This window comes from Sinocyclocheilus anshuiensis, unplaced genomic scaffold, assembly GCF_001515605.1.
Source record: "Sinocyclocheilus anshuiensis isolate Anshui unplaced genomic scaffold, SAMN03320099.WGS_v1.1 scaffold742, whole genome shotgun sequence".
NCBI lineage: Eukaryota > Metazoa > Chordata > Actinopteri > Cypriniformes > Cyprinidae > Sinocyclocheilus > Sinocyclocheilus anshuiensis.
The window spans coordinates 156,484-168,828 of record NW_015544169.1 but is presented as its reverse complement, the minus strand read 5'-3'; the positions used below and the strand labels follow the sequence as shown (position 1 = coordinate 168,828).

The window sequence follows — 12,345 nt, the reverse complement described above, 5'->3', positions numbered from 1 at the left end:
TGGAATTGAGTCACTGAGTGTCTCTGATGCCATCTGGTGGGGAAAAATTACATAAAATTGCATTTTATGGTTACAGCCACTAGAGGGGCCAATAGAACCCTATGGAGATTTTTAACTGAGCAAAACAAGTGAAACATGCGAAATGAGATCATCTTAAGGCTTCAATTTGGTTGTTTATGGATTTAAATATATCTTAAAACATTACAAAATCCATATTTAAAAAAAAAAAATTATAACTGAATTATAACCTAAACATATGTATATTCCTACAATTTCATAAATATGAAATACATATATAATATATTTTTAAAAATATAAATATGATATAAACTCATTGGTCTCCACCACATCACTCAAATTTAACTGTGTTAAGTAAAAAAAAATAGAAAAATGACAGTCATATCCCATCAGAAAGATTAAATATATTATACTATGTTCTATGGGAGTGTGTGTACCATGTGTGTGTTTGTGCATGTGTGTGTATGTGAGTTTTTCTGCATTGGGGATATTCTGTACTCTCAGCCCTTCGTTTAGGTATAAATCTTTACTGGATTGTCTCAGATTTTGTATATCAAAAAAAAAATCAAATGTAATAAAAAATGCAGTTTTCTCGTAAATTCCATTCATTCCTATGTGGGTCAAAATGACCCACGAGGGACACTTTTGTTACTTTTTTTATTGCACCTATTTAAACTCCTCGAATCCACTCAATTTGTGTGTGTGTGTGTGTGTGTGTGTGTGTGTGTGTATTCCCGGTGCAAGTGTGACAAAAGTAAAGAAATCTTGGACCAGTACGATCAACACACGATTTTTAGAATTCTTTAAAAATTATTTTTGGGTCAAAATGACCCGAGGGACGGATGAAGGTTAAGTGAAAATAGAGGCAGCTTATTTCTATACAGTGAAAAAAGGATGGTGACAATTAACTGGCAAGATTTAAAAATGACAAAAAAGATCAGATGGTATTTCCATTCCTCTCAGTAGCATTTGCTTGGATGGCGCAGGACTAGGTGTATCTTTGTTCATGCGAAGGTTTTAGGCCAAATTGTAAAACGTAAATGCCGTGCCACTAGGAAAAACAGTCTCAGCCGCTTCACTATAGCAAATGATTTGTGATTAAAAAAAAAAAAAAGTCAGCAGACTGAAAATATAATCCTTTCCATGTGATTACATAATAGTCCATTTCATGTTTAAGAGCATGAATATAGTCCTTTTTAGAGCTTGACAGTTCAGGTCACAATACCTCGCTGCAAGGACAAACGCAACCGGGACATTCTGCAAAATATCTTATTATGAGTAAATGATAACATTTGAGGGTGAAATATCCCTTTAAGAAACAGTGTTGTTGAATAATAAGGCTGAAGTGAGATATGTTGAGTGTGTAATGCTGTGCTTTTACATGCTGTAGTGGCTCAGTATTCTTGTCTCAATGCATTGAAATAGTCTAATCTCATATGAAAGGTGGATCCAGAAATTTTGTGCTTGAGGTTCTTCTTCAAGGCTGTTGCGTTTCTTTTCATGGCAACTGTAAGTCACCCAGTGGGAAGATATTGGCATGGTACCAACTGCTGCTAAATACGTACATTGAGGTACAGCTATCATCTTGCACATTTTATATGAATATATAACAGCTGAAATATGATAATCCACAGGACAGGTGTCTTTCTCAATGATTTACATATTGTAGTCCAACTTAAGAGTACTTTACAACTAGGTCCCTTTTTCAAAGAAACTTCCCTCCCAGTTTAAAAGATATTGTCATGAAATAACGCGTTCAGGCAATGCTGATAAGTTGTATCGCTGCTTGTGTAAATGTAAATAGTTGTAGAGTGCCATCACCTGACACATGCCATGTGTCTGTCTATTTTTTTTTTTTATCTAGCAGATATCGGCGATTATAAAAGGTGGAAACATCCATAGGTGCCTTATAATCAGTGTTGGAGACTTAAAATGATTTGCATGAGATACAGCTTATGCAGAGAAAATGTTTGCTTATGGTCGAAGACTGGCGAAACCCTGCAGTATTATTTCTTGTCATGCATTTCAGATCAACTGGGGGCTCAAAAATGTTAAAACAGATGCATAATCTGTGGATCTTTTTTTTGTTTGTTTTTTTTTTTGCTTCGAACATAATTTTCTGACTGTGTGATAGTGATGTGTTCAGTATAAATGTTGGAAAATTATTGACAGCTATTAGAGGTATTAATATAGTGTTTTATCAATATGGAAGTCTAAAGGTGCGGTCATATTAAACTATGAAAACTATGTTCATACACAGATGAGCACAGGTGAGTGAAAGGTAAAGTTGGTAAACTTGGATCTGCAAATTCATATAGTGAGAAATCTGCAGTTTGTAGAAAGCCAGTCTCAAAGCTGCATAGTTTGCAGTTGAATGAAAAGGTGGAGTAGATAGAAAATAGCATTCAATATTTCAAGCAACAAATGCTCATTGGAAAAACGTGCCTACCTACATTTTTGCAAAACTCCTATAACATACTTTTATTTCACATAACCAGCTCCTTATGTACTGTATGGCTTTTCTGAGGTAATGAACATGCTCGAAAGCGCACCCGGTATATATAACTTGAGATGCGGAGTGCTCAAGAATGAGTCCTGTGAAACACAAGTCACAAGACTCAGTAAAAGAGCTCACAGACTTGTAGAATCGAACAACAATTACATGGATGGTTCAGCATTTTTATTTCACAATTTCTTTGGTTAGCACTATCGGTTGGGTTTACTGTAGGTGTGACTTTCAAACGCGATAGAGCATTAACCTTTTAGGTTGCCATTTAATTTCCGAACTCCCGCGATATGTACAACAACCAGTGTAATGAAATGTTGCCAGACTCACGTTCATCTGTTTTGGTTAAAACGAAACATACTTTTAGCATCACTCACTGAACAATTCACTTTGAAAGAGCCATGAATTGAAGGAGAATGATATCATTTTGCAGAAATGTCACCACAGACACATTTTTCCAGTGAGTCTGGGTCGATTACAAATGTATTTGCAATTTATTATGTATTATTCCATGGCCTGTCTGAATACTGGATTCTGATTGGCTTGCAGGTATGCAGTAAAACCGTTTAATGCACAGGTCGTTCCAAGTCAGTTTAATCACCGTTCTATATTAATACGCTGCTTTAATTGATGCACACTAACCAACACACACACAGAGAGAGAGAGAGAGAGGTCATAGATCGCTGATTGCGCTGCACACACACACACACACACAAACTCGTTGTCAACGCTTCCCCGTGATTTTCATTAATAAAATAGCCTAGATACTAGATCGCTACATTATATTCCTCAGCAACGAGGTGGTAAAATCACTGTTTTTGAAGTAATTGTTTGTACAGAGAGACGCGCAGACACAGCACGCAGGTACACACAACTGTCATCTCTCTCTGTCTCTCTCTCTCTCTCAAACGATCGATCGATAATTAATTGAAATACATGCTATAATTAATTCAAATAAATGTGGTCTTACCACACTATTTCATCTCTGTGTATGATTTGAAGTGGGCTAAATGCTAGCGCTAACGTGCCGTAACTGACGAAAATAACTGTCAAATATTGTGCTGCAAAGAGCAATACTAGTTTTAACTTGTCTATAACCTGGCAAATGACTATGGAATAAGCGGGATAATCAATGGCTAGCTGTGCATTAAAGGATTTTAAATGCACTTCGCGTCGGGCGGTTCTTTGCCTCCACATCGTGCATTTAAAATCCTTTAATGCACGGCTAGCCTTTGATTATCCCTTACTTAATGAATGTGTGACATATCTTGTTGCCCATATTCATTGCAGCATCTCAAATGTGGTTAGTGTGTGACCGCACCTTAAGACTGATGAAAGCGTTAAATGCAGGTAACTTTAGTTTTGATCAATATCTGTGCTCTGTTATGATGAACACATGAGGGCTTCACATCATTCATCTCTACAAAACACAATACACAGTATTAGACTAAATGCCAGTGTCCACCTCTCGCGTGCTTACACACTCTACCAGACTTGCCAGAATGTGCAATAGTGTATAAATACATGGCAGGCACATGGTGTCATTACCTCTTAGTGTGTGGTATTAATGGCGGGACACTACACTAGTGCTAGTAAAGTCTCTCTACTAGTACCGAGTCTCTCTGCGATCAGTTCAAGGCAAACAGAGCGATTTGTCATGCCTTTCTACTATGCAGCAGCTCTAGTCTGACTTTCTGAATTTCAGAAGAGACACTTATTCACAGAAACTATGTTTTACCCATTTTCGTGACTATTTATTTTGGGGAATAACAAAAAATGCCTTGCAACCCTGCTGAAAAGACAAATTAGAGCTGGTATGATGCTGGTCTAGCTGGTGGACCAGCATAGCTTTGCTGTTCACCAGCAAAAAATACTAGTCAACACATGATCTGTCTAGTGATGCTGGTTGAGGTTGGACTACAAAGGCAAAATAGTCAAAATTGAGTAACGACCGACTCAGATCTACCCAACTATGCATATTCAAAGATGAATGAATCAATGTATGAATCATAAATGAATGAATTAATCAATCAAGTTGTTTCTCTCAGTTGCTATAGTTACTGCATTTGCATTTATAGGGCAGTACAGTCCTCCTGGTTAAGCTAGTTAAGAAGGGACACTCACCGCAGCTAAACCACAACATGCTGGTGACCAGCAACGCTGCTCTTTTCAACATGGTCACAGTTTATTTATTCACCACTTTCCCTGAGGATATTTCTCGCCTATAAAAACATTTTATAAAGTTGTGGCCAGTGTGTGCACAGATATACAGTAAAGTTGCATCGCAAACGCATTACATCATTACAAAAAAAAAAACAAACTGCTGCCACTTTCAGTTTACTGACATACTGCAGGGAAGCCCTTTAATAGGTTTTGTTAGTTTCCGATTCTCCTCTTTGAGGGTCAGTTCCTCCATAATGCAAAGACGGCTGTTGTTCTATGAACAATGCTGTTATTTATTTTACTGAAAATGTGAAAATCTAAACCACTGTTTAAAAATACATTGAGACATTTGAGAGGTTAAAACTGGTGCTTTGTCATAGAGGTGTGTTGGATTCATATAGGCAGGGATTGGTTTTGACAGGACAATCAGCATGCATACACTCCCTTACTTACACAGAAACAATGTTCAGTAGTGTGTAGGCCTCACTGTCCGCCCTCCAAACGGCATGATTATCTTTTAAATATATATGTAATTGCTTATAATTACAAAATTAAACATTATACCCTTAACCAGTTGTTCTCTACCCCACCCTCCCTTTTCATTTGTCTGTTGTCCACATATTCAAGGCTTCTCTGCAAAGAAATCACAGTATTATAGGCAGCTGAATGATTGTTCAGCTGTAGATCTTAAGTACAGATGTTTCACTGCCTGTTCAGCAATAACCTGAAGGGTTTCATTAAAGGATCATGGCACAGACACAATTAGACATCCTTGCTTTGGTAGACTATGTGAAAATAGTGATTCTTTACATTTCAAATGCTCTGAAAAATCTAAGTCTTAGACAAAGCAGGATGTTGAGGTCTGTCTGTGGTGCTCAATTGACTTTTCAGAGCGTGAGGTGGGATTTCAGGCAGTTTTGCTGTGCATTCACAGTTTTTAGTCTCAAAGGTTAACCATGCTCCCAGTATGAAAATGCGTTGGTCTTAGTTTCTCATGACTAATTCGTCAAGGGGAGGGTTTTTCTCGTTTGTTTTCCAGCACATCTGATGTAATGTGGTTTGAATAAGTGAGACCTCTCATAAATGGGCTATAACAGTGAGTTTTTGAGAGTGGTTTGGCTTCAAACTTGTTTTGAATCATTAAATATATCAATAATAAGGATGAATCTAATGCCAAATATACATTATTTATTTAAAATACATATATTGATAAATGAATATGCCCAATTCAATTTTTTTTTTTGTTGCTCTAATCCATGTTTAACTGAACTTTGTCAAGATTATTTTATAAAGCTATGACAGCATGCAGGATCGTAAAAAAAAATGAATGTATGATTTGATGTTTCATTGCTGTTAGCTGTTTTGGCATTTTACAAATAGTTTGGTATTTGTACAATTAATAAACTTTTTTATTTATAATTTATTGAGTCATATTCATAGATCTAAATATGAAATGTTGGGTTTTTTGCAGATTAGGATTTTATGAAGGGTTTGGTCCTTCTCTGCTTTAGTTTTGCTTCGGTATTTTGCCTAATTTCAGATTTGATCAATCTGCCTCTTTGAATAATTGAATATTAAGTATGAGCATTTGTTGTACATAGAACTACTATTAAACTTTTTTTGAAGAAAATAAATAATTTTGTGCTGCTCGTTTTCATTTGTTCTAAATATGCAATTTGACTTGACTATGAAATGTTGGTTGATATTCTTCATTTACTTCTTCCGAACATTAGACGTTGTTTAAAAAAAATGAAGTATTAAACACCAAGAAGTTGGATCGCTTTATTTTTTTATCAATGCAAAGAATGTCAAAAGGACAACATTTTAAACAGGGAAATGGTTGACATTTTCCTATGTTTTAGCTACTGAAAGGCGCCTCTTATCTGTATTTTTCTCAAAGTACTTAGAAAAGTTGTTCATGATGATGGTGATGGGTAAAGAAACCACAAGCAACCCACAGAGAATGCAAAGTGTAGCTACAATCCTCCCAGCTGCTGTCTGTGGATATACATCCCCATAGCCAACCGTAGTCATTGAAATAATGGCCCACCACCAACAAACAGGAATAGAAGAGAGTTTGGACGAAGCGTCTTCCTTTTCAGTGTAGTAGATAAAAGTCGAGAAGAACGATATTCCAACAGTAATGAAAAGAATGAGCAAACCCACCTCAGATTGGCAATTCTTTAGAGTTTCTCCAAAAGCTCTCACCCCTTCTGAATGTCGAGCAAGCTTTAGGACCCTGAAGGCCCTCATTAACCGGAGAACCTGAACCACCTTCCCCATGTTGACCAGACTTTGGTTTTCCTCCCCATCCCCATCCCCTTCGTCCAAACTTTCAAAGGCCAGCGTCACATAGAAAGGCAAGACAGAAGCCATGTCAATCATGTTCAGAGGGTTTCCCAAAAACGTCCATGGGCGAGGTGCTGCTGCAACTCGCAGAACAAATTCCACTGAGAAGAAAATGTTACAGATGAGCTCCAGAGAGTCCAGAACAGAATGTTCACTGTCAGTTGCATACCTGAATTCAGGCATACTGTGAATACACATGGCCACAATGGAGGTCAAAATGACCAGGACTGAAAGCATAGCTACACCTTTGGAACACTTGGAGTGATTGGGATCTTCAAGAGTTTGCCACATGAACTTGCGAACATCTGAACACCACGTGCCCTCAAACCTCCACAGGTCACTCCCCACAACGGAGATCTCTCCAGACGACGTGGCATTACTAGACCTGCCACATGCATTCTGCTCCCGGTCATGTTTGCGCTCAAGGAACCAATCGAGACAGCAGGCCTCCAGATCCAGTTCACCAATGCCCCAGTATTCGATCTCCTGACTGAAGCAAAACACACACAGCTCCTCCAGAGCATGAAAGTGTCCTGTACGGTAGAAGTTCAGAACACAGTGGAAGACTTGCGGGCTTCTGTCGAAGTAGTATTCCTGCTCAGCAGGGCTGTAGTCATCACAGAGTTCCAAGATGGCGGCATCGCTGCAGCACTGGATTAACTGACCCACACGCGTGTTGGGGAACCGGAGCAGAACGCAGCGCTCCACCTTGTGCTGGATGCCTCCAACGTTGAGGTTAACAAGATCTTCCTCCCTGCCTTGATGGTGGAGAACTTGGCCATACATCATGGTGGTCCTGATTCACTGAATCTGGAAGTCTTGCCAATGATATACTTGCATTTTCTACTAAAACAACAGAAATGCGAATGTTAGCTACATCAGCAACACTGGAAATGACTTAATCTATGAAATTAATGAAATAAATTTGAATGAATTTTGTTTAATAATTGTCCTGCAGTATGACAAGCTATACTCTTTTTTTTTTTAAACTGGTTTCTGAATGTCTTTTTTTTTTTTTATCATATTAATTGAAATAAATGGTACTTTAAAATGTATATGTCACATCACAGGACCATTTAAAATACCAGTGCCTTAAAGTTTAAAATAGAAGTTTAAATGTTTAAAAATAATGAATGGAAAAACCAACCCAATCTCATAGGAAAACAATTATTATATGCAATGGCAATTTCATACAATGTAAACAGTGTGAAAACAAAAGAAATGTAAGCATGAAGGTGCACCCCAAACCTCAATCCTTAAACATAACAGTGAAGCATAAGCACATCATACAAATACATACGAATGAGATACAAATTCATATACAAATTCCACCAATTTGCCAAAATGTTGTGAATTGCCATGAGATTGTGTTGGAAAAACCACACAAATATTATAATATACATTTCTACATATAGTGTTGATGTTAATAAAAAGTTGCAAATAAGCTAACATTACATTTGACATTAAAGAAACAATGCATTTCAATTTGGTGGTCTTTTATTTTAAGCTTGCAAATGTGTTAAAAATTGTGTGTAATGAATAAAAGGGTCATCTTCAGGTAATGGTTCCATTTGTGTGCCATGACATTTGGATTGATGGATTCTTGAAAATTCATCAGCAACCGTTTCAAATTAAATAAATTATTATAGATTATTATATATCAGAATTGTTTTAATTATATATAACAGGATATTTACAGCAGTGACAGTACCCTGTTGAAAAAACCGCATATGCTGGTTAGGTATGTTTTGAAGCATCGCAGCTGGTTTGATCTGGTTTAAGCTGGTCCTTAGTTGGTCATGAGCTGGTTTAAGCTGGTCACATGCTGGCCCTAAGCTGGTCCAATGCAACTATAGCGCCTGCTCAGGACCAGCTCATAACCAGCTCAGGACCAGCTTAAATCAGCTCATGACCAACTAAGGATCAGCATAAACCAGCTAAAACCAGCTGCCATGCTTCAAAACATACATAACCAGCATATACTGTGTTTTCAACAGGGATCTCCTTGTCTACCACACAAACACTGATTTTGGTGGCTGTTTTAAATATAAACACATTTCTGTGAGAATAAAACAAAGAGATAATTATGACATATGAGCCAAGACTAACACAATAACTAAAACCAAACTTATTTATAAAAATGGAGATATATAAAGTTGGAGTTTGTGAAATAATATAAATTATTGCAAGAAATAGTCATAATCACAAGACTGTGAGATATAATAATAACATTGTGAGATATAAGGTTGTAATTGCAAGATATAAAGTCACAGTATGATAAAAAAAAAAAAAAACTAATTCAGAATTGCCGATCAGTGTTCAAGATTCTTTATTTTTCTTTTTCCATAATGCAGTGGTGCCGGAGAGGACAGTGTGTCAAATTTGGTGATCATGGTCCTAGAGCAGTGCATGGCCAGTGGTCGGGATGGTCCGAGTGGTCTGACTGTTCATGCACTTGTGGTGGAGGGGTCATGTACCGAGAACGATCCTGCAACAGCCCCAGGTAACCAAAAACTCATTTTGACTCAAAGATGAAACCCATTCATGCTAAGATAATGACCAGTGTTGGGTAAGTTACTCTAAAAAAGTAATTAATTACTAGTTACTAATTACATCTTCAACAGTGTAATTAGATTACTGTACAAATTACTCTCTCCAAAAAGTATTTAATTACTTATTACTAATTACTTTCTAAATCCTATATCAAAGTAAATGAATGATACAAGGATAGACATGTAACAGTTCTTTTAATTCTTTCAAATAAATAATAGATAACAACATAAATTCTTCTGGTCACACTTTAGATTAGGGTCCAATTCTCACTATTAAAGGGGTCATATGATGCTTTTTTAAAGATCATTATTTTGTGTATTTGGTGTAACAGAATATGTTGACATGCTTTAATGTTCAAAAAACACATTATTTTTCAAATACTGTACATTATTGTAGGTCCTCTATGCCCCGCCTCTCTCAAAAGCTCTCACCCCTTCTGAATGTCGAGCAAGCTTTAGCACCCTGAAGGCCCTCATTAACCGGAGAACCTGAACCACCTTCCCCATGTTGACCAGATGTTGGTTTTCCTCCCCATCCTCTTCATCCAAACTTTCAAAGGCCAGCGTCACATAGAAAGGCAAGACAGAAGCCATGTCAATCATGTTCAGAGGGTTTCCCAAAAACGTCCATGGGCGAGGTGCTGCTGCAACTCGCAGAACAAATTCCACTGAGAAGAAAATGTTACAGATGAGCTCCAGAGAGTCCAGAACAGAATGTTCACTGTCAGTTGCATACCTGAATTCAGGCATACTGTGAATACACATGGCCACAATGGAGGTCAAAATGACCAGGACGGAAACCGCAGCTACACCTTTGGAACACTTGGAGTGATTGGGATCTTCAAGAGTTTGCCACATGAACTTGCGAACATCTGAACACCACGTGCCCTCAAACCTCCACAGGTCACTCCCCACAACGGAGATCTCTCCAGACGACGTGGCATTACTAGACCTGCCACATGCATTCTGCTCCCGGTCATGTTTGCGCTCAAGGAACCAATCGAGACAGCAGGCCTCCAGATCCAGTTCACCAATGCCCCAGTATTCGATCTCCTGACTGAAGCAAAACACACACAGCTCCTCCAGAGCATGAAAGTGTCCTGTACGGTAGAAGTTCAGAACACAGTGGAAGACTTGCGGGCTTCTGTCGAAGTAGTATTCCTGCTCAGCAGGGCTGTAGTCATCACAGAGTTCCAAGATGGCGGCATCGCTGCAGCACTGGATTAACTGACCCACACGCGTGTTGGGGAACCGGAGCAGAACGCAGCGCTCCACCTTGTGCTGGATGCCTCCAACGTTGAGGTTAACAAGATCTTCCTCCCTGCCTTGATGGTGGAGAACTTGGCCATACATCATGGTGGTCCTGATTCACTGAATCTGGAAGTCTTGCCAATGATATACTTGCATTTTCTACTAAAACAACAGAAATGCGAATGTTAGCTACATCAGCAACACTGGAAATGACTTAATCTATGAAATTAATGAAATAAATTTGAATGAATTTTGTTTAATAATTGTCCTGCAGTATGACAAGCTATACTCTTTTTTTTTTTAAACTGGTTTCTGAATGTCTTTTTTTTTTTTTATCATATTAATTGAAATAAATGGTACTTTAAAATGTATATGTCACATCACAGGACCATTTAAAATACCAGTGCCTTAAAGTTTAAAATAGAAGTTTAAATGTTTAAAAATAATAACCAACCCAATCAACCCAATCTCATAGGAAAACAATTATTATATGCAATGGCAATTTCATACAATGTAAACACAAAAGAAACAAAAGAAATGTAAGCATGAAGGTGCACCCCAAACCTCAATCCTTAAACATAACAGTGAAGCATAAGCACATCATACAAATACATACGAATGAGATACAAATTCATATACAAATTCCACCAATTTGCCAAAATGTTGTGAATTGCCATGAGATTGTGTTGGAAAAACCACACAAATATTATAATATACATTTCTACATATAGTGTTGATGTTAATAAAAAGTTGCAAATAAGCTAACATTACATTTGACATTAAAGAAACAATGCATTTCAATTTGGTGGTCTTTTATTTTAAGCTTGCAAATGTGTTAAAAATTGTGTGTAATGAATAAAAGGGTCATCTTCAGGTAATGGTTCCATTTGTGTGCCATGACATTTGGATTGATGGATTCTTGATCAGCAACCAGCAACCGTTTCAAATTAAATAAATTATTATAGATTATTATATATCAGAATTGTTTTAATAACAGGATATAGGATATTTACAGCAGTGACAGTACCCTGTTGAAAAAACCGCATATGCTGGTTAGGTATGTTTTGAAGCATCGCAGCTGGTTTGATCTGGTTTAAGCTGGTCCTTAGTTGGTCATGAGCTGGTTTAAGCTGGTTATGAGCAGGTGCTAATTGCTTAGGACCAGCACATGCCCAGCTTAAACCAGCTCATGACCAACTAAGGACCAGCTTAAACCAGATCAAACCAGCTGCGATGCTTCAAAACCAACCCGATCTCATGAAAGTGCGTATAAATACTATGCCAAATAAAAACAAAAACTTGTGGTATTGATAGCAAAAATGGACGTTGGCGTGTATATGCTACGTGATGGGTAGGTTTAGGGTTGTGGGCAGGGCCGTTTCTAGCCAATTTGACGCCCTAGGCGAAATCCCTGTTACACCCCCACCCCCCCTATTTGTAAATTGACTGTTAAGATAAACATTTTGCACAATTTAGTATCTGTAATATTATTGTGTTGCCCCTAGA

At 37.6% G+C, this 12,345-nt stretch overlaps 2 protein-coding genes across 2 annotated transcripts in view; both read right to left on the bottom strand.

Annotated features, from left to right (window-relative positions):
* Positions 1 to 6,464: 6,464 nt before the first annotated feature.
* LOC107695975 (potassium voltage-gated channel subfamily S member 3-like) lies at positions 6,465 to 7,877 on the bottom strand. The gene has a single exon (XM_016496099.1). It carries the CDS (start codon positions 7,823 to 7,825, stop codon positions 6,539 to 6,541), a length of 1,287 nt encoding a protein of 428 aa, XP_016351585.1. The 5' UTR covers positions 7,826 to 7,877; the 3' UTR covers positions 6,465 to 6,538.
* Positions 7,878 to 9,990: 2,113 nt separating this feature from the next.
* LOC107695970 (potassium voltage-gated channel subfamily S member 3-like) overlaps positions 9,991 to 12,345 on the bottom strand; it is a 4,384-nt gene continuing 2,029 nt past the window's right edge. Inside the window, exons 2-3 of the mRNA XM_016496096.1 lie at positions 10,325 to 11,001; positions 9,991 to 10,138 (exon numbers count right to left, since the gene is read on the bottom strand). Of these exons, the coding sequence (XP_016351582.1) occupies positions 9,991 to 10,138; positions 10,325 to 10,944 (768 nt within the window). The 5' untranslated portion in view covers positions 10,945 to 11,001. The remainder of the gene's footprint in view (positions 10,139 to 10,324; positions 11,002 to 12,345) is intronic.

Coding starts and splice junctions, on each gene's coding strand:
- LOC107695975 (XM_016496099.1), bottom strand. CDS start 7,825: ATGATGTATGGCCAAGTTCTCCACCATCAAGGCAGGGAGGAAGATCTT.